The sequence below is a fragment of the Taeniopygia guttata genome, chromosome 1A (assembly GCF_048771995.1).
Source record: "Taeniopygia guttata chromosome 1A, bTaeGut7.mat, whole genome shotgun sequence".
NCBI lineage: Eukaryota > Metazoa > Chordata > Aves > Passeriformes > Estrildidae > Taeniopygia > Taeniopygia guttata.
The window spans coordinates 50,161,978-50,187,004 of record NC_133025.1 but is presented as its reverse complement, the minus strand read 5'-3'; the positions used below and the strand labels follow the sequence as shown (position 1 = coordinate 50,187,004).

Genomic DNA, 25,027 nt, shown 5'->3' with positions numbered 1-25,027 from the left:
TCCCTGTGGTTGGGTCCAGTTGCCATATGGAAGGTACCCCCTTTTTCCACATTCCAAATGGGAAGATGGTGGGTTGGCAAGAAATCTTCCACAGAGCCAATGACGGAACCACAGCTTGGCCCTCCCATGTCCAATACCCAGTGCTGTATTGTAGCACTGGACTTTGCTTCCATTCTGCTCCTGATCTTTCACCAGGCCACTGGAATTTCTGCAGGTCTTCAGGCACAGAGTGTAACTCTCTTTCATGCTGCAGAGCTGCTTTTCTTACCCAACACAAGCAGGTCGCAGGTAACAGAAGAGAATTAGAAACACAGATGCATCATCTAAGATTTTATTAATTGTCAAAAATCAAAAGTTCAATAGAAACCTAATGATAATTCCTAAAAAAATTTGCAAAATCGAACCGATTTTTTCTTTACTTCCACCTCCTCCCTTTTGCATTACCCTGGGCTGGAGACAGCTGCTAGACCGTGTTACCCCAGACACAGCTCTCCCTCTAGGCCTTGCTGCGCTTCAACTCCGAGACCTTGTAGTGAGGTGGGGCTCGGTGGAACCACTCGGACCAGGAGCCGTCGTACACGGCCACGTCGCGCTTGCCACACAGGAAGGCTGCCAAGGCAATCTGACACGCCGTGACGCCCTTGCGGCACGTGGCCGTCAGCGGCTTCGAGAGATCCACTTTCTTCTCACGGAATATTTCCTGGATCTCCTCGATACTCTTCTCATGCCCTGTTTCTGACAGGAATGAGTGAAAGGGTATGTTCACAGCACCAGGGATGTGGCCAGATTCCAACCCTGCAAGAGTGAACCAGGAAAGGAAACATGAGCAAGGACACATTAACATAGGTGATGAAAGACACAGACATTACAGACATCACTGCAGATAGTCTCACTCCCTCCAAAAGACTCATTTGCTCCACTTGATGATGAAGATGCAAAGTGGTATTAGGCTAAAAAGAAGAGGACAAATATTATTCAATTTTGCTGAAGTTAAAACTTCCACAATATTTAGCAAACTATTTCCTCACTGAAAGCAATGAGATGTAGAAATCTGAAGAAGCCCTAGATACAACAGGAATCAATGAACCTCCACAGAAAATGCCTTAACAAAGGCATTAAGGGCACCTGCGATAAGAGGAATAAAGCAATGCATTTCCAACCTTCCCCAGGTATGCCAGCAGTGTGTAGTGATATAGTTTCCAGAAGCAGGAAATGTGGCCTGTATGTAGAATTTGTGAAAGTGGTTATCTGTTCACAGTTTACTCCTGCATCACCTTAAATGTCATATTTCAGAAAAATAAGTAAGAAATCATAAAGCAACCTTAAAGTCAGCCACTTCACTTCTGAGGCAGCTATCCTGGGACAATGGGGTCAGAGAATTCAGAATTCAAATTTTGTATCACTTCTTATCTACTCATGAATGAAATCAGCACAACTTCTGTTTTTCTGCTGGAGTTTCTGACCACCTCAGGCAAGTTCAAAACTGCATGTCAAAAGAAGGTCTTTAGAGAGCTGCAGATATAAAAATACAACGGACAAGGTTGGCATCACACCCTTCAAACTCAAACTCTTACGGTTTAATAATGGAAGTTTTTCCAATCATTTTGAGAGGCTTTGGATCAAGCCTCACTGGAGCCAAAACCATTATGTATTACTGAAAATCTGTTTCAAGGAAGGTTTCCTTGCTAGGTTTGAACATCTAATGAGACAGATCTGAAAGAAAACCCACATGAATAGTAAATCTGTTTCACTGGCAGCTTTCTACTTGCCCAAATCATTGGGAAAACTGGTCTTGGGAGATGGGAGTTATTGGGGCAGTTTAATAATTTGACTTTGTTACAGTCAAATGATTAAACTATACCAAGACAGAGATTGACATTATACATAATGACACTGCAGTTTCATCACTATGCAGAGTGGTAACATGACATACTGAGATACAAGGGGAAAATGGCTTTGGCACGGAATTGAAGGGAATTTTTGCACTGCTGAACAAAGACAGAACCTAAAGACAATCCAAGCTTCCCTGAGTCAGCTTCACAAGTTCTCTTCCTGTTCCAGATGGACCCTCTTTGTCTCTTGATTCATCCTCCCTGAGTGTATTAAAAATACGGTACAGTTGTCAAGGAGTCACCTCATGCATCCTTCAGAAATGTTTAGCATTACTGAGAGAAGCTGGGAGAAAAACTGCTGACTTCTGCAGGGACTAACATTTAAAAAGGAAAAGAAAAAATAAAAGAGGCAGCGTTTTGGACTGATGGTTTCACCACATTTTTTCCAGTTCCAGAAGACAACAGTTCATCACTTCAGTACAGAGAACTGCAAAACTCACTCATCAATACAGCGTCTGTATGACAGAGAGGAAATAAAAAATTAAGCAAAAACTGAAAAAACTTTGTATATAGTTCTCAGACTGCAAAGCTGCTTACTGAAGCCTCTTACATGCTTGGGTTAGGCTACCACTTTCCCACACAGTAAATGGGAAAAGATCCATTGAGCAACAGATTTCTGCTGCAGTCCTGGTGATCACCCCAATATAGACAAGTCTGTGAGCTATCCTAAAGCACTGGGAAGTGTACTGAGATCAGGAAGTCCTGGAGGATGAACTAGAAGGGAACTCTTGCTCAAAGAAGCTTGCTGGGCCCTTGATTCACTTACTAGGTGTCCCAGGCACCATGATCATTATCTCTTCTTTAGACTGTTCACACACCTTAAAATAGGTTTGTACCCCTTTCTTATTGAAGACCGACACATCACCACCCAGAAACAACTCTTCAGGTAAGATCTGATCAGATCTGAAAAAAACCCCACTCATTTTAGAGCAGTTTTGACTTTGATCTATAGGGAGACTTTATTGCTCCAGAGATTCAAAAGTCTGTTGGAGTCAGAGACCAGTGCTTGCACTCTGCAGATGAAAGATGGGGAATTCTCTGGAAACTGCATTTATTTACATATGTGGGTGTTCAGCTGAGAAAAAGAGCTGAAACTGCACAACCACAATCCCTTGGACTGCCTAAGAAGTGCTCTCAAGTGGCTGAGAAAGCTTTATAATCTCTCTCTGCTAGGTCAAGAGCAGAGAAACATAGGACTGCAAGGCAAGGCTGGATGCAGCTGGAATCCAAAGAGGGGAGAGGATACATCTGTTCCTGTCCCATATGAAACAGAGGACACTCCACACCAGATTCATGCAGTCACTGTCAGAAACTCCAGGAAGGAGCCCTAGGACTACAGAGCCTGGGCCCCAGATACTCAGTAATCATTTTATAAGCTGCCTTTCAAAAAAGCATCCATCTCAGAAACAGTTTGGATTCTTGTCATGAAACTTCCCACTGAGGGACCTCTTGGTGCTCACTGAGCCTCCTCCTGGCTTACGTGAGGAGGAACATTAATTTCCAGTGATCAGATCATCACAGTCCATACACCATTTATCCTTGAGCTAACACTGCCCTATGATTGAAGTAGTTTTTCTGCCCTTCTGCTATTGCTCCAACAGACTGATGGCAAGCCCTCAGCACTCCCAACAACCTCCTGTCCTTATCCTAAATCCAGTAAGAGCCCATTAGATACACTTTTCTCTGTCTTGGCCACCCTTGAAACAGCTGTAGGTGTCCAGCAGGCTTCTAGATAAAGAAATGGCATTTCCTACCATCACAGTTGGCAGAACAGGAGTTGCCTAGGCTGTTGCCAAGGCTAAATCACATGTGATGTTCCTGCATCCAACTAATTCATCAAAGTCTTACCCTCTTCTATTGCTTCCAAATGTGGGTCATTGGCTTGTAGGGGAAACACAAGCAGTTCAGTGCTGTGGGCTACTAAGCATTCGAGTTTGCTCTCTGTAGTGTTATACACTTGTACAGGTGGCAGCTTACATAATACTCCCCGTGTGATCATTCAGACCATCCCATGGCAGTGCCACAGCACATTTCAGTAACAAGTCCCTATTTTCAAAGCCTTGATGATTCAGGAAAATACAAAACAAAATACGGAAGCTTAATGATGGGACCATGCTGGCAACTTCCAGACCTACAAATTTTCTTTCAGTACATGCTCTTCTTATCTCACTTATCTCCTTTTCAGTCAAATTTTAAAATCTAACAATACTTGTGCTATTTGCCCTCTCCTCACATTGACCTAATAAATGTCCCTTGACTGTTAAGCCCAAAGCATTAATAAAGTCCAAATGACACAACTCTACCTTGTAGGTGCTTCCAATGGCTGGAAGAAAAGATCACACATAACTTCCAGACATGCATGTTCCCATTTCTCTTATCTAGCCAACCAATTCTGTTGGTAAGGAAATAAAGCCCTTGGGTGAAGTGCAAGTCTACCTATATATTTTACTCAATTTTGCCTTTGTTTAAAATAATTTTTCTTGAAGAGTTTTTTGAAAGCTTCCCAATCTATCCATGTTAGAAGACCAGCAGCTGCCTAGGTTGTGCTGTACCCCCTATTGTAAATATGAAGTTCGCAATGGTTTCTCTCCCATAGAACCATGCTTTGAATAAATGCATCAAATTCTTGTCTCATGAAGTTCCAATGTGACAGGACTGATTTTTGATACATATTTGGGATCAAGATCATCTGCCTCACTGATTAGAACATGGGGATATCTTTTGGTTAGCTCTCTCCCGGCTCTGCAGAATTATCCTTAGGAGAGAAGGAAACATGGTAGCACAGACTCGGGGCTCAGTATGATGCTGAGACCACACACCAATAAACTTCCACCTGGAACCCCCGCTAACTGCACAGCAACCTTATTTATTCCTTCTCTCCTTGTTCTCTTTTGTTCACTCTGTTCCAGAAGATTTTGTTACTTAATTCCTTTTGCCAAGTCTCACTCAGCTTGGTGTCTGGCAATCCTTCCTCACAATTTATAACCTGTAATATGTTATCTTCTTCACTACTTAATTCCCTTTTCCACATCTGTTAGATTCTCTGCTTATATATTGTTTTTATTGTTGGCTATCTATCTAAGACCACAGCCCCTCCTCTCTAGCCTTCCCTTTGTGATGAAAGCTCCAGATGGAATTTCTTAATGTCAAAAAGATAAAAAATTTGCTCAGCCCATATTTAACTCCCTGTGGTTTTGGAGTGTGCTGGCTGCAGATAGTTCTTTTCCAAATGCCTCCTCTGTTGCCTCCTTGTTTATCTCTCTCTTCCATTCAAATAGTATGTCTTAGAAGGGACAATTACTGATCTTGTCTAACCTACCGTGAACACATTGTAAGGAACACTTTAAGCTTGGTCCTGGCCAGCTCCCTGAAAGTCCTCATAGGTTCCTGTGGGTTGAAACAGACTTTGATAAAAGTCTCTCACTCTCCATTCCTATGCCCCAAGTATTATTACATGATCAAAGCAAAGCCAGTCCACTCCCAGCTGCAGAATCCTCTTCCAGGAGAGGGGGAAGAAAAATGTACATTTCATTCTCATTCCCACTGAGCATTCAAGATTAGCAAAAACTTTATGTTTGGGGCAGGCAGGATGGAGAACTGGGAAAATGGGCCAAACCTGACGAGTTCTATATGCAGAAGGCAGACAAGGACTACTTCGGGGCTGAGAATGAGAAGAAAAATACCTGTAAATTCATTAAATGATTTTGAGTTTGCTCTCTTTTTTTAGATAGAGTTCCTGTCTGGCAACTTTCCCCTGTTTTCTCTGATGTCTGCAAAAAAATTCAGAAATTCTCAACTTTTCTGTATGCATTTGGTTAACTATAATTCTTGTTCATCAGTTTTAAGTGCCCAACAGCCAGAAATGATCAGCGCTGGCAACCATCATGTAATTATTTTTATCATCAGCCCTGGACTATTAGTTCCTGCAGAAACAGAGCACTGTGCAGGGACACCTCAAACTACTTGGTGCATAGGTCAGGGCTGCACATCTGTCAGGCTTATGCTGCACACTCTGCATGATCATCCAAGCTTTTCATCCAAGGCAATACCCGCATTTAAGACCTATGAGACCTCGCCTATAGAGATGTCCATTCTTTTCCACTCTGGCAACTTTGGTGAACCTCTCCCAGCAAATAAAAACTAGTCCTATACTATGGCTTATCTTAACCAGTACAGAGGTCTAAATCCCAGCAAGGATAAAAGTAAAGCAGGGACAATTAATTCTTGCCACAAAGAACTGAAAAACTAAATAGGCAAAAGAGTCAGCTGTAATTAGCCTCACAGAACAGGAGAGATTAATTGACATAATTAGGAAGTCAAGAACTAAAGCAATAATTAAACTGAAATCACCTGAGAAGGCAGCAAGTTCCTTAACCTGAAGACCATTAGTCTTCTCTAAATTGTGTCCTCCCTGATTGGTGACCCCTGCAGTTAATCAGCATTGATTTCAAATTGCTCTTTTAGGTGTAAGCACTGTCTTTTACCCACTGTTGGCTGATGTGCTGCTACTGGCTAGCTTTGTTCAGAGAGCTGTCAAGCTCCTGTGGAATGAGCAGCTGCAGCTGGAGTGCTTATCCTGCTGGATCTGCTGTGGGAAGCAAAACTGGACCACCACAAATAAGCTGTTCCATGCTGACTCACTTCAAAGGAAAATTCTGTTTTGAAGATGCTGTTGGGTCTGCGGTATTTGTCATCTGGTGGCAACTCTCACCTTGGGAAAGAATGCAAAATCCACCAGCTCCCAGCAAGGAGCATTTTAGTCACATCTTGAGGTTAAAATTCAACCTTCACTTTGATGGGCTGTAGTAGGAGAAGAAATAGAATGAGTGATAAGCCTAACTTTCCCTTTCCTCAGCCACAGTCTTCTCCATTACTCCCATTACCTTTCCCACCTCCCACATTTTCTTTCTGCAGGTCAAAGGTGTTGAGGGGCTCCCTGTAGACACCTGGGCCACCAATGCATACAGACATTTACAGCCAAATGCTCCTGAAGTTTGAATGCAGGAATGTATTTCAGGACATGTTGTCACACTAACTGGCTGTACAGGAACACACACTCATGTGAACAGCCAGGACAGAATGATAACCTGTTGGGCAGCAGGGCAGCACAGCCTGGGGACCACAGAAACCCTCTGCACGTTCTGGCAGGGTGGGCTCTGCTCAGACCCAACAGCTGCTGCTGAGCTTTTCTGTGCTTTCTTCTAGAAACTCATTCTCTTCCAGCCATTTCTGTGACTCCCTTGTTGAGGAACATATTCAGTGCCAACAGCTCGGTGTGCAGCTGCAGTGTCAGCCACAGGTTAGGCTCTGGGCTGAGAGAGTCCCAGGCAAGAGGCCAGGAACTGGTGCTGACCCTTGGCACAACAGAGGGCCCAGGACCTGTGGCACAGCCAGGTGACCGGACACAGACACAGCAGGATCCGAGGACTCAGCAGGAAGAGCCAGGACTTTGTCACACACAGACTGGTAGAGCATAAAAGTTCAGTGCTTCCTTTGTTTAGGTCCCTCCTTGGAGCTCAAGTTGTTTCTGTGTTATTGTACTGTTAAGAAATTGCATTAAGGAACCAGGTTTTTGAGGCTCTGCTAAGGAAAACCCAGGCTCGAGACGGTAAGAAAACCCAGTTCAAGTGTGTGTGTGGGGCATGTAGGTAGTCAAGTGGGGCACCCATCAGTTCAGTGGAACTGCCTGCTGGCAAGGGGCTTTGGTCCCAGCAGTTAAGTCTCTGGTGGTGGGAGTGTGATTGCCAGAGTGCCTCCTGACTGATCAGTCAGGAAAGTCTCCTTTACACCCTTTCAGAAGGGAGGTTATTCTGGGATACACCAAGGCTTAAATTACACAGCAAGGGTCTCCTTTAACCAACTTGAATTTCATTCCAGGCACACTGCTGTACCTGCTGTCCCCACAGCACAGGACTTCTCCCACACCTGCCGCTTGGGTGTCCAGTGTTTCACCAAGGTAATGAAATCAGTTTTTGTTCCTGTAACTTGGGGCCTAAAAGAGAGAGGCTGACACCCCATACATTCACTAAAGACTTCAGACTCTTCTTATTTAAGCAAAAGAACAAAGATCAGCTCAAGCTAATTCTCTATTTGCTGGAAGTCAGAGTGATAAGGAGAATGTCCCTTGAGTTACTGTATTACCTAAAACCTTGGCTTTTGCTTGTGCACTCATTATGGTGGGAGGTGCCTGTATGAATACTGATAGTTTATATGTGTCTGCTGGTTTTAGATAGGACCCTGAACAAACCCCTGGGAGCTCTCACCTCCCATGTTTGCATTTTGATAAACTTCTGCAGGGTGTGGGATAGGAGATGCTGGAACCAAATGACTGCAGCCCTTTTCTGCTATTTCCTCCTGCAGCTTTATAGCCAACTGCAACAAAAGCATTCAGTGATGGCATTGGGGTCTGAACGTGCAAGTGTGGATCCCTTAAGGTAATGAATGAGTTGCGCTGAGGCATGCCTGTGCATTAGGAAAATCTGTTTGATGGGTGTCAGGAGCTGTTACTCCCAGTTTAATATTGACAATCATCCTATCCTGGGGCAGGTGCCAGTCCCACCTCCATTACCTTGGTCCAGCTCTGTCCCCCGAAACCGGCCCTCGGGGCGGGAATCCACCACCTGGAACTTTAGGGACGACACGTTCTGTACCATTTCCTCAAAAGTCTTCACCAGGGCCCTGTTCAGCCTGGCCTTAAAGACAGCCGGGGTGGGCTGGGTGACCTCCGCCGTGACGGGGTGCCCCTCCTTCACCCAATTCTTGAAGCCACCATTCAGCACGGAGACTTCCTTGTGCCCGAAGGCCCGGAACATCCACCAGGCGCGGGGGGCATAGAAGGTGCCCACCTCATCGCCGTCGTACACCACCACGTGGGTGTCATTGCTGACCCCCAGCCCCCCCACGTAGTCGGCGAAGTGGGACTCGCTGGGCAGCATGAAGTCGTAGGGGGAGGACTTGTCCCGGCACTCCTCGATGTCGAAGAAGGACGCGCCGGGGATGTGCCTCTCCTTGAACTCCTGCCGGGCGTTTCGCTCCTTGGGGGGGTACCAGGAGGCGTCCAGCACCCGCAGGCCGGCGCCCACCCGCCCTGCCCGCACCGCCTCCGCCAGCCAGGAGGCCGTGACCAGCGCCCGGCTCAGGCCCTGCCGCGCCATCGCGGGGACCGGCGGGGGCGCCGCCGCCGGGCCGCGCTCCCCACACACAGCGCCCGACGCGGCCCGGCACACACGAAATGGCGGCGGGAGGCGCGGCCCGAGGGGCGGCACGGAGGCGGCCGCACGGCCGGGACCGGCCCGCCGGGAGCGCTCCCGCCCTCCGGCGGCGGCCGTGGCGGGCGGGCACCGAGGCCCAGCGCGGAGGTACGGGGCGAAGCGGCGGCGATCGCGGCCCCGCCGAGCCGGGGGGGCCCGCAGCGGGTGGCGGCGGGGCCCCGGTACGGCCCCGGCTGCAGGTGTGCTCCGGGGTGGCAGAGGCGTGGGGCCGTGCCTCACCGCCGAGCACCTGGTCCTTGGGGCTGCCCCGCTCCGCTCTGGCTGCTGTGGGTGCTGGCTGGGGTCCCTGGATGGGGCCAGAGGGGCTGCGTGGGGCCGGGCGCAGGGCACGGCTGCCGTGGCTGTCCCGCTCGGGGCATTGTTTGGGATGAGCTCTGGGAAACTACTTTCGGGGCTGGAGCATTTCAAGCCCCCCATTGTAGGCTTAGCCAGCACTTCAGTGCAGACACGGGTCCCAAAATGCATCTTTGTCCAGTTGCTTTTTGAAGACTGGTCTCTAATTTGTGACTCTCTACTTTCTGCAGTCAGGTGGACTCAGACAGAATCCAGAAATTGGCTAGTCTCAGCCAGGACTCCGGAGCGATGTCGCAACAGCTCCTTTACCGAGCTCTGGTGTCTGCAAAATGGCTTTCAGAAGCTATCAAGTCCCAGCAAGCTGGCCTGGCCTTGAGAATCGTGGATGCATCCTGGTATTTGCCAAAGATGAAGCGTGATCCAAAGCGAGAGTTTGAGGAGCGCCACATCCCCGGTGCGGTTTTCTTCGACATTGACCAGTGCAGTGACCGAACCTCACCTTACGATCACATGCTGCCTAAAGCTAATGACTTTGCCGAGTATGTGGGGAAGCTGGGTGTGGGGAATGATTCCCATGTTGTGGTGTATGATGGCAGCGACCAAGGTCTCTTCTCAGCACCTCGAGTATGGTGGATGTTCCGGGTCTTTGGACATGAAGCTGTGTCCCTTCTGGATGGTGGCCTGAAGAACTGGCAGCGAGAGGGGAATGCACTTAGCTCTGGGAAAACCCAGGTAGCTCCATCTGAGTTCCATGCCTCCTTGGACAAGTCCCTGGTGAAAACATATGAGGACGTCTTAGATAACTTGGATTCCCGTCACTTCCAACTAGTGGATGCCCGTGCTGCGGGACGGTTCCGAGGAGTAGAGCCAGAGCCCCGAGATGGTAATGTGCCTTATGAGACAGTGGCATTATAAAGAGGGGTTTAATTTAAGGTGCCCATCACTTGGACTCTGTAGAGGTAATCTAAGAAATAATGGCTGTCTTTTATGGGATGGGACTTTAGGCAGTGTGTCCACCTGTCCTCCTTTTGACTAGCAAGTGCTACTCTTTGAAAATTCAGCAGTAGAGAAGACATATATCTTTTTGTCCTCATGAGGGGCTGGGTGAGGAGCATAGCTTTTGATACATCCCAAAGATTCTCATTGGTCTCTTCAAGTATTGGTGCTACTCTTCCCCTCAGAATGGTCTGTGGAGGTGCTTCATCAGTGTGGGTTGCTCTGATGGGGAGAAAGATGTGGAGGGAACTAGGGGAAAGAATGGAACTTGACAGGTTGTGCCCATGTGGTAAGATGAAGGTTACACGTAGAGCCATCCTTCCTGAGTAATTAGTAATCTAGTAAAGGAAAGCGTAACAAAACTAAATGTACTTGTTTTAACAAAATACTCTAAGCAATAAATATTCCTCTCAGTGAAACAGAAGAGGCTTTGCAATAGACTTGTCCCAGATAATAGAGGTTAATTCCTGTCTGTATTGTTTTTTCTTTAGGAATTGAGCCTGGTCATGTCCCTGGGTCGACAAGCATCCCCTTCACTGATTTTCTCACAGAGTCTGGCTTAGAGAAGACCCCTGAGCAGATCCGCACTCTGTTCCAGGAGAAGAAGGTGGACCTCTTAAAGCCAGTAGTAGCCACATGTGGCTCTGGGGTCACTGCCTGCCATGTGGCTCTGGGGGCCTACCTCTGTGGCAAGCCAGATGTTGCAGTGTACGACGGGGCCTGGGTGGAATGGTACATGAGGGCACAGCCTGAAAATATTATTTCTGAGGGAAAGGGGAAAACAGTGTAATGAGGTGCATTGTTTCCCAGCTGTGCACGTAGCTTGCCTTGAAATAGGATTTGGAAAAGATGGGTTTAGCATTCCTGATTAAGTGTCTTGAGATGAAGGCATTGGATCACAATCATGCGCACATGGTGCTTTGGCACTTTCTCCTTACCCTGCTGCTGCTTAGGAGGATGAAGAGGACAGCAGTTTTGGGCAGCCAGCTCTAGGTGACCCTGCTTGAGCAGATAGGGTGGAACAGATGTCCTCCCAAGGTCACTTCCAACCTCAACCATTCTGTGATTCTGTGACCATTTCACCGTATCAGATGGATGGCAGAGAGTGCTGCTGCCAGCATGGGGAATTAATTGAGTTAAGCCAAGCTCCTGACTCAAAACATTCAGTCATGCTCATTCATGAGATGGTCATATTTATATAACTGTGCCTCATAATCATGCCCTCTGCTTCTGTCCCACCCATGCATGTTATGGCCACTTTGAGTGCAAAACTTTATGGAAAGAGATGACTCTTAAAGGAGCAAGTATAGCATTCAGGTTGGCACTTAGGCTAGAGACTTGAATTGTATTTCTTCTTGTACTTGGACTCTAATTACAGTGTGTACTTAGCCAGTCTTGTAGCCCCATGGTCCAAAATCCCCCTTGAGAAAAAGAAATTATTCTGGGATTTAAACAATGTAAATAAACATGTTTCAAAGTCTTTCTGCTGAATGGAACTTACCTGAGTGTTGCTTAGGTGAATACTTTTCAGGAGTTCTGTTTTTATGGAATCACTTTGTCCACAGTGAAATTCAAATGAGATATTTCCTTCTCTCTCTGAGTAGAACCACACCTCTTATCCTCAACAAGCTCTTTGACCCAGGAAAGACAATGGCATGCCTCTCTCTTGGGTCTCTGCACCATCTTCCTGCTTTTGGTCCTTGTCCATTTGCTTTTTTGCCTTAAAGTCTACAGCTGTAGGTTACACTGGATGTCAGCTTACATTGTGAAAAATGGACTGCATGGGTATTTTAATTCTTGCCATGCAACCTTACCCTACAAACTTAGCAGAACTTAGACCTGCATACTGGCACCTATTTTTCCCCAAGACATTTTTCTTTTATGTCTAAAAATTGAAAGTACACCAGGTATCCCTGATAATGTCCAAGATTTTGTTCTCTCTGGGATTTTCTCCTCTACAAAAAATGCCCAAAACAAAACGAAAAATCCCACAGAAACCTCCCACAAAAAAAAAAAAAAAGAAGTCTGCATCTCTTCTGGCTTACTTACTTCTGACCCTTGTCACAACAAACAACACAGATAGGCTGATTTTATGATTATGTGGCCAAATGAGTGCCTGCTCTGTTTCTCCAGGGAAATTTAGTTATTAGGAAAAGTGAAATACTGTTTCAGACTTATTTGCAATAGATGCAGGGAGCTGGCTCTTGTGTGCCCTTCCAAAATATTTGTGATGCATCTTAAGCAATGGGTTTCTTTTTTGCTACTGACCCAGCAGTCCTGGAGGTCAGTGGGGAATCTCTCTGCTTCCTCTTGAGACTGAGATGCTTTTCTCTGTCCTGTGTGTTGCAGGGAGGTATGTGGCACAGCCCAGCCTGGAGATCTCCACCTGGAGATTGCAAATTACGTGGAAAACTTCCCTCTCCCTTTGCTCTACATTTCACTCCTGTGGCTTGATGACATCTAGCAGGGCCCTTCCCTCTCTCGTTTTTATGCCAAGCTTGGCAGTACTCAAGTGCCCTTCTTGGGCTGAATTTTCTGCTGCAAAATCTCAGTGGTTCTTCCCAGCTTTTAGCAAATCTTTTCCCAGATGCTTAACTTTGCCTTTATTTCTTCACAGAGGAGAAGCTGAGATCTTCTTTCCCACAGCAAGATACTTTGTTTTTCTGGGGTATTCCCTCATATATCATGTATCAAAAATCTATCCAAGAGTGTCTTCTGCTGTTCCCCCTCCTTTTAGTTGAGATCCCTTCTGGTGATGCAGGCAAAGCACTGAGAATGTTGTGAAGACCGAGACAATGTTTTCAAAGCCTGGAGACTTGAAAAACCTATTTTGAGCTATAACACATGCTACTGGACATATGGAACAGCTGAGGGGACTTACACCAGGACTATAAATGTTCTGCAGATCTTTATGTCCCTGACTCAGTGGGTGGGTTTCCTATAGGAACCAAAAGCTGGGGAGAAGTGGATACAATGCAAATCGCTAATGTTCATTACTTTCCTGCGGAACATTTGCTACAGAGAATTTGTAATAGCAAATCTTTGGTGGAATAGGGCTCATGGTAGCCAGAAAGGTAGCCTAAACAACAGCCCTGATGTAGGAAGAAGGTCACACTGACCTGTGGCCACCTTTAGACTAGAGTTTTTAGAGATCTATATAAATTTGAGAATCCCAGGCCAGTATGTAAACTCTTTATTGGTTTATTGGTATATTTTACTATCTGAAATACTTTTGTCCTGAAGGAGGTCTGGATTCTATGCAGTCTGGCCTAGTCAAAAGTAATCCCATAGTCCCCTGTTCTTCACTTGTCTTCTTTGTCATCTGCCTTCCTCTTCCTTCTGTTCTCCTCTCTAGCAGTCAGGTTTCACTATTTAATGCTTCATTTCCCAGCAAACTTTGTTCCTCTGCACATTTTTCCAAATTCTAAAGCAGCCCTTCTTCTACTAGCACCACTGGCTAGTGGTGCATGGGCCATAGTAATTGGTGTTGCCTGCAGGGACATTTCATATTCCTCCCATCTCTCCTGGTCCCAGCTTACAGCCAAGTGCTACACAACCATTCTGTCTCCTTCTCCCAGCAGTCTTCAGCAAAGGGGCTGCATGATGCACATTCACACGCAGGCTTTGCATGCTGCTTTGAATTCAGGTATGTTGCTCACAGATCTCATGCAGCACAAGGAGCTGGAGGAAGATTAGCTTGTCTGTATGCCATGGGGCCTTTCTCTTCATGCTTCAAAATGCCTGGCTCAGCTGGCAGTCAAGCTGGACTCTATTCTTCAACTGTGTCCACCCCCAAGTCCACTGCAGGGAATTTTATTTGCCTGATTCACTGTTGGCTTACTAGCAAAATATCATAGCATCACTTATCTTTCCCTCTCCACTTCAGAGTGGCACTGATTGTACATGGACATGCCAACTAGTTTTTCCTGGTTTCTTCTTTGGTGCCTCCTGCCATGTAATCCCCAATATGTGTCCCCAACCTGTCAGAGTGGTGACACTGTCTGTGCCAACACACGGTGATCCCTGCTCCCATTGCTGTTCCACAACACAACAGTTCCCTAAGAGCAGCTCTACAATGCCAGCGATGCATCATATGCCATGTACAAAGCTGCAGAGCACTGCAGTGTGTATAACCTTCTGCAGGATTGCATTGCAGGCCTGACTGCTGAACCAAGACACTCCCAGTTTACCTCCTGCTCTGTTCTCCTCACCTCTGTGGAGAGGTATTCAGTGGCTGTCAAGTTTTTCCTGGTCTCAGTCCATCTGTGCAATGGTCTCTATGATTTCACTGGGGACTCTGCAAAGTTGTACGGTCTTACACCATCACACAGCCCTGTGTAAGCTCTTGCTTGCTCTCCCTCTGTTTCTGTGCATGAGTTCTATATACAGTTATAAAGGCAGCAGGAACAAGTCATAGAATCATAAAACCTTAATACTGGGAAAGAACTGATATCATTGAGTCCAACCTTTGACCAAACAGCACCGATTGCTTAAACTTACCTCTCCTGTGTCCTATTGCTTGATTTTAGGGGACTTAACAAAGGCACATTAATTGCATCTCAGTACTAGATCTGGTGATAGTGTGCAATCAAGTCTGTATTTAGCCCATGCCACCAACTAATCAGAACATTTCAGTTGGTAACTCACCCCACACTAGGTTCTTCCTAAAGAAGATTTTCACATACTGTGGAGAAATCCCTGGCCCAGTGCATTTTCAATGATTTGAGGTTCCAGCCACAAGTGGAGACTGGTATTGATGGAAGAAAGTATGCCTTGAATATAGACCACCCTGGACTCATAAGCAGCATTGTCATTGGGGACGTTGGAAAAGAAGGTATTGAGAACAAGAGATGGACCCTAAAAAGGAGAAAGAGGATGAGGGGATGTGAGAGGAGGAAGAGGAGAGGGTGAGCCCTTGGTAAAAGGGAAAAAATTGGAGGCAGATTTCTTGCAGGGGGAGATAAGGGGCTATAGGCTGCCACTCAACTGCTGCATTCATATCGGAGAGCCACAGTCCTCACCCCAGTTCCGTGCTGGAGCTGCAGCCAGCACAGACAGGGTCCTGTAGCTCTCACACACCAGAGTGCAGGGCAGAGGTCTCCAATTTGCTGTGTTTTGACCCAGAGCCAGAATTAGGAGGACAGCAGTCTGACAGCCCAGAGCTGTGTTGCACTGTGATGCTTCAGCCCGAGTCAGTGTTAGTCTGAGCATCTTTGATGCATGTTACTGCTCAGTGGAGACTGGTCCCAGGGCTGGGCAGTAATTTTGGCCAGAGCTTGCTCCATGTAGGTAGACAAAAATGTTTTTTCATGCTCTGTTAATGGTCATTCTAGTGCTGGTTCAAAATTTTTTGAATTTACAGCCTAGAGCAGCTGAATTGTTCCTGTACTTAAATTAGCTGAAGGCCAGCAATCTTGAAACCTCTCCCGTGTTACCCTCTCTTCCTCTCCTCCCTTTGGCACTCCTCCACAGAAGGAGCAAAGTGCACATGCCATCTTTGTGAAGGAAATCCTGGGTGATTTGGGGGAAGGGCGATGCTTCCTTCTTCTGTAGTGATAAAAGGGAGTGATTTGCAAGTAAAAGAAGAAGGAAGGACAAGAAGAAAAGGAATGTAAGAGTAAAACCTAATGTTTCCCCTTACCCAGCCTCTTCACTCAACAACACCCCACCTCTAAAGGCACTAAGATCTAAATACAAGGAAAAAAAAGTGTTGTGTGTCTCTGCAGTGCTGCTGATGCCTTGCCAAGGAAGAGCCAGGAAGTTGCTTAGGTGGAGGAAGGTGTTGAGCCACAATGGGGTGAAACACCAGCGTTTCCTTTCCATTCTTATTGTGCTCCAGCTGCTGGCAAGCACGGCTGTGCTTAGGTGGGAGTGGGAAAAGCAGAGCTGTTGGAGAGAGTTTGTTCAGGTTGTGTCCATGCCAAAGGAGTGTATTTGAACAGAGTCCCCTGGGGCATGAACTGCTGAGCACCAGGCTCGGCCTGGCAGGAGTGAGTGCCAGAGGCAGAGCAAGATTCCATTATACAGGATTGGCACATCAGCCTTGGCGGGTGATACACGCCTGAGGCAGAGGTAAAACTCCACAGAGAGCTGAGTTACAGTCTGAGCTCGCTGTTGCCCAGACACAAACAGGGATGGCAGGAGCCCAGGGGAAGGATGCAGGGGGTTTGTGCTGGTAGAGCAGGCCAGAGCGGCAGTTTGCTGGGTCAGCAACTCTGAGTTGGAAGAAAAATTATTCCTGCTCCCTGTCAGCACTTCATGGAGATTCAAAATACATTTCCCAGAACTGTCCCTACATATGTTAGCAAGAAGGCCACTGTTTGCATATTTTGCTGCAAGAAAGTGTGGTAACTGATGTGACACTGAACGGTGAGCCTGGGTGGTGGATGTCCTGAAGGGAATGCTGTGAAGTACAGCGCTGAGGTTATGCTTCCTGTCTCCGAGGAAGCTTGCAGAAAAGAGCCAGGACTGGAAGCTGGCAGAGTACCAGCCGCAGGGCTGAGGTCATGTGCTGCAGTGCCCTTCGTTACTGCATCCTCATTGCAGGAACAGCGAGCTGGGAAAACTACAGTTCCCATCACCCTTTTGTGCATGAACCTGCGAAACTACAGTTCCCAGAACCTTTTAATGAGCCAGAGAGGACGTCTGTGGAAATAAACGCCGACGATTTTTGCATAACACCCTGCACCTCCGGAGTGCTGACTGGCCTATGGTCTGTGAAAACGGGAACAGGGGAAAAGCCAGGGAGAGTCAGCTCTGCGGAGCTGTCGCTTTGCCCACCCCAATAGCTGCAGTGATATCCTCCAGCGCCGAGCAACCTTCCTCTTCTCAGGACTCCCTTGGTAGTCACAGGGAAGATCCTGGTTCCCGGGAAACACGGCTGCTGCGGAGGGAGAGGCAGATAAACTACAGATCCCGGCATTCTCCGACAGGCAGCACCTGCGGCAGTCCCTGCACGCCGTGGGGGAGGTGGGGGTGAGGATGAGGATGGAGGGCAGGGAGGAGATGCAGGACGCTGTGGGGCTACGCTGCACCTGGGACATTCCGCCACCCGCTGGCACCCAGGCCAAGTGGGTGAGGCTCAATGTGGGGGGCACCGTCTTCCTCACCACCAGGCAGACCCTGTGTCGGGAGCAGAAATCTTTCCTGTGTCGTTTGTGCCAGGGCGAGGAGCTGCAGTCGGACCGGGTAAGGCAGCTGGGTTGCCTCCCGCACCGTGCCCCACCGAGCCTGGGGAGGGCTGGAGGGATTCAGGGACGGAGCCAGACCCCAGCAGCTGCAGGAGAAACTGAGAAATGCCTGCTCTTTCTGCCCCCCTCCCGGGAAGGATTTCCCCATGTCAGATTCCCCCTTGTTGTAGCCTGACACCTGCCTTCCCGAGCTGGGGAAAAGAGAGGCCATCTCCCCTCTGCTCTTGCTCTCCTTCCTCTTTGTCACCCCACATCCTGGGTCTACTTCCCAGCTGTGTTTGCCTGACTGAGCCTTGTTCCTGTAAGGGGATCTCTGCTCTCTCGCACCAGGCCGGGATGCACAGTTGCACAAAGAGACTGAGGCCTATTTTTTGGGCTTTTTCAGCTGGATTGATTTATGCTGAGGTGGGCATGCTGAGCAAACCAATACAGGAGTTGAAGTGTAAGCTGCACTGATTTGGCTAGGGACTCTCAGGGACCCATGGTTTCCAAAGAATCTTAGAAAGAGTGGACATTTTTGCTTAGGTTTGTATTTTCTTGTATTCTAGGGCATTTTACAGTTGACTACAGTTTTCCTTGGGTTTTTCCTCCTTGTGATCTATATCTGTTGCTAGGATGAAACTGGTGCATACCTAATAGATCGGGACCCCACTTACTTTGGACCGATTCTGAATTTCCTCCGTCATGGGAAGCTGGTCCTGGATAAAGATATGGCTGAAGAGGGTGAGTTGTGGAATTCAGAAAGATCCCACTTACCACAGTCAGGAAAAACAGGACTTGTGCTCAGCCTTGTTATCTGTCTCTTGTTCTCATTGTGGATGTTGATGTGGGAGGATTTCAGAGAGCTATCCCTGCAAAGCATGATGATGTCTCCTTTACTAAAGGGGTTTGGAGTGTGTGAGGAAGACATCCTTGCAGGTGTGGCATCACAACTGTCCAGCAGAGATGTCACCAAGACAGTAGTAGGCAAGATCTTAGAGCCTCAATAAACCATTTTTTACTGGTTCCTGATCTACTTTTAACCAGGCTCTATGACTGAGTTTTCTATTAATGTCTGTTTCTAATTAGGAATGAAAGCCCAGTAGACCAAACAAAACCAAGCTCATCTCTTCTACTGACTGTAATAAAGACCATCATTAATCAGTGATGTGCACAGTATGCTGCTTGTGCTCTCATGGGTTGTGGACTGCAGAAATTCCAGTGGAGCAGGTCAGACAAACCAGTCCCTCCCCTGAGGTTGACAGTGGGTCCAATAGGATGACTTGGTGACATCACAGTGTTACCAGACAGCAGTCCACAGTGCCTTGTTATTTTTTGGATGCTAGGGTCTAATAAGGAGCAAATTCCAAATACAAATTGTGCTGTCCAGCCCTTACCAAGCACAGTTTCTGCATGGTCATTTGTCTTCTTGCCTTTCTTATACATTTTTACCTAAAGCAAGGAAATTTTCTTCAGAATAGTCTTGCCAGTTATAAATCCAAAAATATACCCAACTAATGGTACAGGATTGTAATAAACACAATTTTAAGGTGCTTCCTACTTGACATTTCTTGTAATCCTGAGGTCAGACAGAGTTCATCCACAGGTTTTAATATCAAATCTGAAATGTAAATAGGAGTCCAGTTCATTTGCATTGGCTTTTTTTTTTATCCTGCTGCAAACATTCAGACTGGTGTAAAACTAACTCATTAGGCAATTCATTGCTGAATGAGAGACACAGAAGAGGTCTGAGTGTGTCAGGTAGTGAAGGATCAATCTCCCCATGTATATTTTCTTTTTACTGCCCTGGGGATATGTGAGCATTGGCTTCTAGCCACCTTTCCCTCACTGACTTTCTGGGAACCACTTGCCTTTTCCTGAAGGCCTTTTAGCAAACAGGTGAGTCTCAAGAGAGGTGATGGATGCAAACACCACCAAAAAGAAAAAAACACCCCTAGAGAAAAAAACAAAAACATTTCTGTTTACCTACTTTAAGTTGAAGCACAGGGAAGAGAGCCAAAGATCGTATAATGTCATATGGGGTTGCAACTCCAAGTGGCCTAGGAGGCAAGTTAGGATTTTCTTGGGTCTTTCGGTGACTTGTCAGAACTTCAAGTTTTGGTTTTCTGCCTTAATAAGAGAGTCTGAGTAAGTTCAGAAAAATGGTCATTGAGAGAGACTGGAGCATGCAGCTGTTCTCCTTGGCCAGGTATCTGGAAAAGGTATTAGCAGTCCTCAGCACAAGCCTTCACTGGCAGTGCCTGTTTCTGAAGTGGCAGGCAGCATAAGGAAGTTGGGGTGAGCATTAGAAACAAGATGCAGAGGGCCGAGTTTCAATTCTGTGCAGTAAGGGTTTCAAGCCTGTTAAAAAGTAAGGCAGTTATATAATTTCTCCCTATGGACCTTGTGAAGCTCAGAATTGATCTTTTGCAAATCAAAAAATAAAGATGGACTGCTAACTTTCTGTCTTTGTGGTCCTTCTGTCTGTCTTTCTCAGGGATCCTTGAAGAAGCCGAGTTCTATAACATTGGTCCTTTGATCCGAATAATCAAGGATCGAATGGAGGAGAAGGACTACACAGTGACACAGGTATGGCAAGATAAAGGGGAGTGGGGAAAGCAGAGGGTGTAAAAGGCAGGAGAGGTGAGTCTAGAGGGAGAGAAGACTTGAGAGAAGCAGCAAGGAATGGAAGGAAGCAACTAAAGATTATGTGCTAATCCCTATGCAGCAAAATCTTGAAGGGGACAAGCTAACACGAATTTAGTTACAATAAGCAAGTTGCAGTCTTGCTTTACATCCCAGAATTAATGCTGGATGTAGCCCCTGAAACTAAGAAAGCTCCTCTTGCTTTTGGAAGAAAGTAGCTGGTTGCTGTGTGATATAGAGGAATGTTTGTGAGGAGAGCAAACGTGTCATGGAGAGGAGGACTGGTGTGGGGAGTCCTGGGATTGTAATAACAACGAAGAACATGGAAATACCTGTAGAGAAACCTGGGGGAAATAGGTGAAGAGATGGCTGTGAAAGAGTTAAATGCAGACAAGGAGTCAATCCTGTGGCACAATCACAACCCATCTTGGCCAGGGACCTTTGAAAATATTTCTTAGAGGGAGGATTGTCTACTATCTCACTTTTCATCTTGTCTGCCTCAGGTTGTAAGCCTCCAGCAGCACAGTCACTTTGTGCTGCAAAGCCCCATCAGCATTTATTGCATTTGCAAAAATTATTTTCTACTTACAAGTGCATACTCCCCATCAAAAGAGGGCAGTATCTTCTGGGGACAATGCAAGGAGCACTCAGCTCAGTCCCTGCTTTTCAGAAGAGATACTGCTCTTACCTCCAATGACAGCACAGGAGAAAGCTGGATTGTGGTTTCCACTCCCCTTTCACCTGGGGCATGAGGGAGAGGACAGATCTGTCAAGGAAGCGGGTATTACTCCTTCATTCTGCAGGAAGGGAACAGCTTTTAGCATGTGACTGTTGTCAGTGTGCTCTGCAATTTTGCTCTCAGGTGCCTCCTAAGCATGTCTACCGTGTGCTGCAGTGCCAGGAAGAGGAGCTCACTCAGATGGTTTCCACTATGTCAGATGGATGGCGCTTTGAGCAGGTATAGATAAGGCAGAGCAGGGGGGGAGGGAGTTGCCTTCTGGGGAAAAGATCATGGATACCATACAGTTGCCAAGCAAGGCTCCTTCCCTCTCTGAGAATACTGGGAAAGTCATTGATTGAGCCATCATGCTCAATCAATGACTCTTTCTTGCCCTTTCTAGAGGTTTAGAGGATACTGTGTGAGACCAGACTACTTTGCATCCTGTCTGACTTCTCTCCTGGTTCTCTGTGTTGTCTCCTCAACTGAGTTATGAGGCTTTCCAACAGGATTATGGATTGGACTCAGTGCTGCATGGTGGGCTTTCTGCCTTGCTCCCCAGGTGGAGTGAGTGTTTCCAGGAATATGGGCTTGTGATTCTTGCTCTCATCTTTTCCAGCTTGTGAACATTGGCTCATCCTATAATTATGGGAATGAGGATCAAACAGAATTCCTGTGCGTGGTCTCCAAGGAGTTGTACAACTCCCCCAATGGCCTGAGCTCTGAGCCCAGCCACAAAGCCAAGGTGAGATTAACTTTGCTACGGCCTGCTCCCATTGCCTATGAGATCCTTTGCTCTTTGCTCCTTCTCTCTTTTCACTCCCCCTTGAGACAGTGGGGGACCTCAGTGGTGAAATACAGGGGCCTGTCCTGGTGTTCAGCACCGTGGCATTACACCCGTTGCCCAAAAGGAGGAGTGTGTGTGTTGGAGGGGTGGTGTGTGGCTGTGTGTGGCAAATGGCTTTAGCAAGTCACCTTGGCACCTCTCATGCTACTCTAACCTTGGCATCCCTCATGCCTCTTCATGCCCATTCTGTCTGTATCACTGCCTATAGGGTATTACTTCCCTGAAGATTTTGCAGCGTTCTCTTTCCTTTTTGAGTCTCAGCCTGAGGGACAGATATCTCCTGCTCCCCTTTTGAGGGAAGGACAGAAACATGTGGCAGTGCATGACATTCTGTAGACACCCAGGATGCAGGAAGGAACACTAGCAACTGATGGCAGTTGTTGGATGGTGGGGTCACAGCACTTGTAAGTGGGTTAGATACCTGATGTGATACTCCAGAGGAAAACAAGCCTCACTGTTCCCTGACCTAGAATTATCCTGGCCATGGGGAAAGGTCCCTTTTTATTCCAGTGTTATGACAATTGCTTTGTTCCGTTGTGTGTGAGAAAGAACTGCCATGGCTCATCTTGCAAGTATTTCCACTCTTTCTTCCTTTTGTCCCACATGTTGGGCTACAGAACACAGAGGAGGACCTGGAGGAGGAAGAGCAGGAGGTGGAGGAGGAGGCAGAGGCAGAAGCAGAAGCAGAGGAGAAAGGTGCAGCAAATCCCTGAGGAAAATGATAAAAATAACCCCCCAGGCATAGACTCGTCCACCTTTCTGGTGAGAGCTCACAGCTAGCAGCAGGGAAGGATTAGAACAGGTGTGGGGTGTGGGGGCTGTCCTCTCCAGGAGTTAGAGTCTCTCTGGAGATAAAGCTGATAGGGGAGAGCTGTTACCATGGCTGCTGCTTTGTATTTTTAACTGTTTGGTTTATCTACGGTTTTATTTTTATTTGCAGACTGTCCATCTATTCGGGATTGTGCTAAACTCTCTTCCTGTGGACCCTCCCTTCTGCTCCCTTCCGTGTCCATCCCAGCACTGTCATCTACCTCCCACATTGCCCCACTCGCCAGCCTCCAGCATCCTTCCCTCTGCTCTCTTTGTCCCTCAGGGCTCAGAGTGGTCTCTGCCCAGGGCCCTGTTTCTCTCTGCTCCTCACTTTTCCTCCTCTGCAGGTATGTTACCTGTCTGCACTCCCAGCTCCTGCCAGCCTGAGCTCTGCATGAGTGACTCACTTCCCTCTTGTGGGTATGGCCCTGGTTTGTAGAGCTTGGGGAGGGGAAGGAGGGAGGTGTGAGGTTGACTCATCCCTAAGGTGGCTTTACATATTCTGGTCCTATGCGTGCCTTTACCTGCCAAGCAGATCCTATGGCTGTGGACCAGAGGCTCTGGCAGCAGAAAGGAGAGTGCAGCTGGGAGAGGGGTGGAAATGAATGCAAAGCAGGCAGGGGTGGTTCGGGGAAGGGGTGGAATTTTGCCATGTGTCTGCGTGACATGCATGCCAGATCGCTTCTCCAGACTGCCGTCCGCAGCTCCTTTGCCTGCCAGCCCGGGCAGCTTGCAGAAGGCAGCTTGTTATTTTTCCTTCCCTGGGCTTTTCACCCACTGGCTCTACCAGGATGAGAGTGCAGTGGGAAAGGTGGTAAAGGCAGAGCAGAAGCAGCTGGTCCCTACTGCAGATGTTCTCACAGCTGTGTGCAAAATGAGCCTCTCTGCTCTGCCTCCTGCTTAGGAAGGCTGTCTGGTGACATGCGTGGGGCTGGGTATGGAGAGTGTTAGAAGGAGGATTCCTCTTCATACTGCAAAACTGTGATGCTCATGTTAGACTGGAGATGTTCAGTGTCAATCTCCACTGGTCCTGATGGAGAGCACTTGTTAGCTGGCTGACAGTTCTCTCTCCCTCTATTTGAAAGCCTCCTTGTCTGTGGCTGTGGGACCTGAGTGTTATCTTAAGACTCAGTGTATGTTAATCACATGGACTTTTTCTTTCTTCTGTTCTGGTTTCCCACCCTCATTTATTTTCTTTTTCTTCTGTTTGTGTTTCCTCTGTCATTTCCCCTTTTCTGTTTCTTACTCTCCCCTCCATGCTCAGTTGCTTTTTATTTCCTACCATTGATTGTGTTTTTCTTTCTCTCTCCTTCTCTAGCTGTTACAAGCCAGAGATCTGAGGATGTGATCTGAACACTCCGCTCCAGCCTTTTCATTTTTTGTTTATATCTTTATTTTTGTACTGCAGTGTATGGCAGCCCCTTGTCCCACAGTGACGCCCCCGGCCTCCTTCACTCTTCACATGCAGCCATTTTTTTTTTACAAACTCAACTCAGAGGGCTGAGCTTCCAGCCCTGGAGGAGGGCAGATGCTCCATAGAGCTCCCGAGCTGCTGTAGGAGCGGGAGCCCACAGCCCCCTCCTATGCCTGGCAGTTTGGCTTTCCTTAATGTCACAGTGGCCCCTGGTGGGGACATCAGCGACCAGCCACTGCAGCCTGCGGTCCCTTCCTGAGCACCCTGGATGCAATTGAGGACCGAGGTGGTGGCAGCTGTGGAAGAACCAGCCCTTGCCCTTTCACTGTTGCAGGCAACAGGTGTGGGCTTGTGGCCTGGGGACAAATGCAGAGCCATCGTCCTTTCCTGGGTCACCTGTATCGCTCGGAGGTGTCCCTGTGCTGGGTATCACATTCCTTGGTGCCTCCCTCCCTGTCCCCCAAAGCAGCTCTGTGTCAGCAGTGTGACGAGGAGAATGATGTGCTGCCTGTGTACCAGGAACATGCTGGTAACCTGATGTTGTGTCAGCCAGCACCAAGCAGATCCCAGTTTTGGGGAGTGGGGTGTTTGCTTCACTGCTGTGTCTGAAGACTCCTGAATAAAATTCACAGTCTGTTCCTCCTTGCTGCCTCTCATTTTAAGTGGCAAGAATTCATTCCTTCTGTAAGGGGGTGGGAGTTGGAGAAAAGGAGTTTGGATTCATCACCTGGAGCCACCAGAAGCTGCTCATGCTGTGCCTGTCTTCTGGGGGTTGGAGGTGCTTCCCACTGTGTCTGTACTGCTGCATCCCAGGTGCAGGCAGCTGGGCTCCAGAGCAGGTTTACTTATTGGTATCTGCAGCCCTAAATCATAACAGTAAGTGAGGACCACCTGTCTAGTGAACTTATTGGTCCCAGGGACATCTGATGTGGGGGGGTGGGCAGGAGTGTGGAAACTTTTGCCAGTTGCC

General features: G+C 47.6%; 3 protein-coding genes across 17 annotated transcripts; 2 read left to right on the top strand and 1 right to left on the bottom strand.

Annotated features, from left to right (window-relative positions):
• Positions 1–315: 315 nt before the first annotated feature.
• LOC116806607 (thiosulfate sulfurtransferase) lies at positions 316–9,046 on the bottom strand. Its single transcript, XM_032746289.3, has 2 exons — positions 8,461–9,046; positions 316–795 (listed from the first exon to the last, which is right to left on the bottom strand). Exons 1-2 carry the CDS (start codon positions 9,044–9,046, stop codon positions 497–499), a joined length of 885 nt encoding a protein of 294 aa, XP_032602180.3. The 3' UTR covers positions 316–496.
• Positions 7,308–11,933, top strand: MPST (mercaptopyruvate sulfurtransferase). Of its 3 annotated transcripts, XM_072923421.1 has the most exons (5): positions 7,308–7,500; positions 7,770–7,848; positions 8,253–8,326; positions 9,688–10,340; positions 10,945–11,933. In XM_072923421.1, exons 3-5 carry the CDS (start codon positions 8,286–8,288, stop codon positions 11,241–11,243), a joined length of 993 nt encoding a protein of 330 aa, XP_072779522.1. In that variant the 5' UTR covers positions 7,308–7,500; positions 7,770–7,848; positions 8,253–8,285; the 3' UTR covers positions 11,244–11,933. The 3 variants fall into 3 exon arrangements, with proteins under 3 accessions (XP_072779522.1, XP_030118908.4, XP_030118910.1); XM_030263048.4 differs by lacking the exons at positions 7,308–7,500; positions 7,770–7,848 and having other exon boundaries at positions 8,088–8,326; XM_030263050.4 differs by lacking the exons at positions 7,308–7,500; positions 7,770–7,848; positions 8,253–8,326 and adding an exon at positions 9,118–9,250.
• A 5,178-nt stretch (positions 11,934–17,111) lies between these two features.
• KCTD17 (potassium channel tetramerization domain containing 17) lies at positions 17,112–24,699 on the top strand. 13 transcript variants are annotated; one of them, XM_012569242.5, is made up of 8 exons: positions 17,112–17,641; positions 18,258–18,366; positions 20,120–20,211; positions 21,131–21,226; positions 21,606–21,731; positions 22,451–22,529; positions 22,774–23,063; positions 23,962–24,699. In XM_012569242.5, exons 1-7 carry the CDS (start codon positions 17,435–17,437, stop codon positions 23,028–23,030), a joined length of 966 nt encoding a protein of 321 aa, XP_012424696.4. In that variant the 5' UTR covers positions 17,112–17,434; the 3' UTR covers positions 23,031–23,063; positions 23,962–24,699. The 13 variants fall into 13 exon arrangements, 10 of the variants coding, with proteins under 10 accessions (XP_012424696.4, XP_030118912.4, XP_030118911.4 ...); XM_030263051.4 differs by having other exon boundaries at positions 17,113–17,641; positions 22,774–22,990; XM_072923431.1 differs by having other exon boundaries at positions 17,117–17,641; positions 22,991–23,063.
• Positions 24,700–25,027: the final 328 nt, after the last annotated feature.

Excerpts from the sequence above, each read along its gene's own strand:
- MPST (XM_030263048.4), top strand. The coding sequence starts at position 8,103 with ATGTGTCTGCTGGTTTTAGATAGGACCCTGAACAAACCCCTGGGAGCT. Across the intron at positions 8,327-9,687 it reads GCAAGTGTGGATCCCTTAAG|TCAGGTGGACTCAGACAGAA; the intron begins GTAATGAATGAG and ends TACTTTCTGCAG. Across the intron at positions 10,341-10,944 it reads AGAGCCAGAGCCCCGAGATG|GAATTGAGCCTGGTCATGTC; the intron begins GTAATGTGCCTT and ends TTTTTTCTTTAG.
- LOC116806607 (XM_032746289.3), bottom strand. The coding sequence starts at position 9,046 with ATGGCGCGGCAGGGCCTGAGCCGGGCGCTGGTCACGGCCTCCTGGCTG. Across the intron at positions 796-8,460 it reads GGGGACAGAGCTGGACCAAG|GGTTGGAATCTGGCCACATC; the intron begins GTAATGGAGGTG and ends TCACTCTTGCAG.
- KCTD17 (XM_012569242.5), top strand. The coding sequence starts at position 17,435 with ATGAGGATGGAGGGCAGGGAGGAGATGCAGGACGCTGTGGGGCTACGC. Across the intron at positions 20,212-21,130 it reads AGGACTACACAGTGACACAG|GTGCCTCCTAAGCATGTCTA; the intron begins GTATGGCAAGAT and ends TTTTGCTCTCAG. Across the intron at positions 21,732-22,450 it reads AGCCCAGCCACAAAGCCAAG|AACACAGAGGAGGACCTGGA; the intron begins GTGAGATTAACT and ends GTTGGGCTACAG.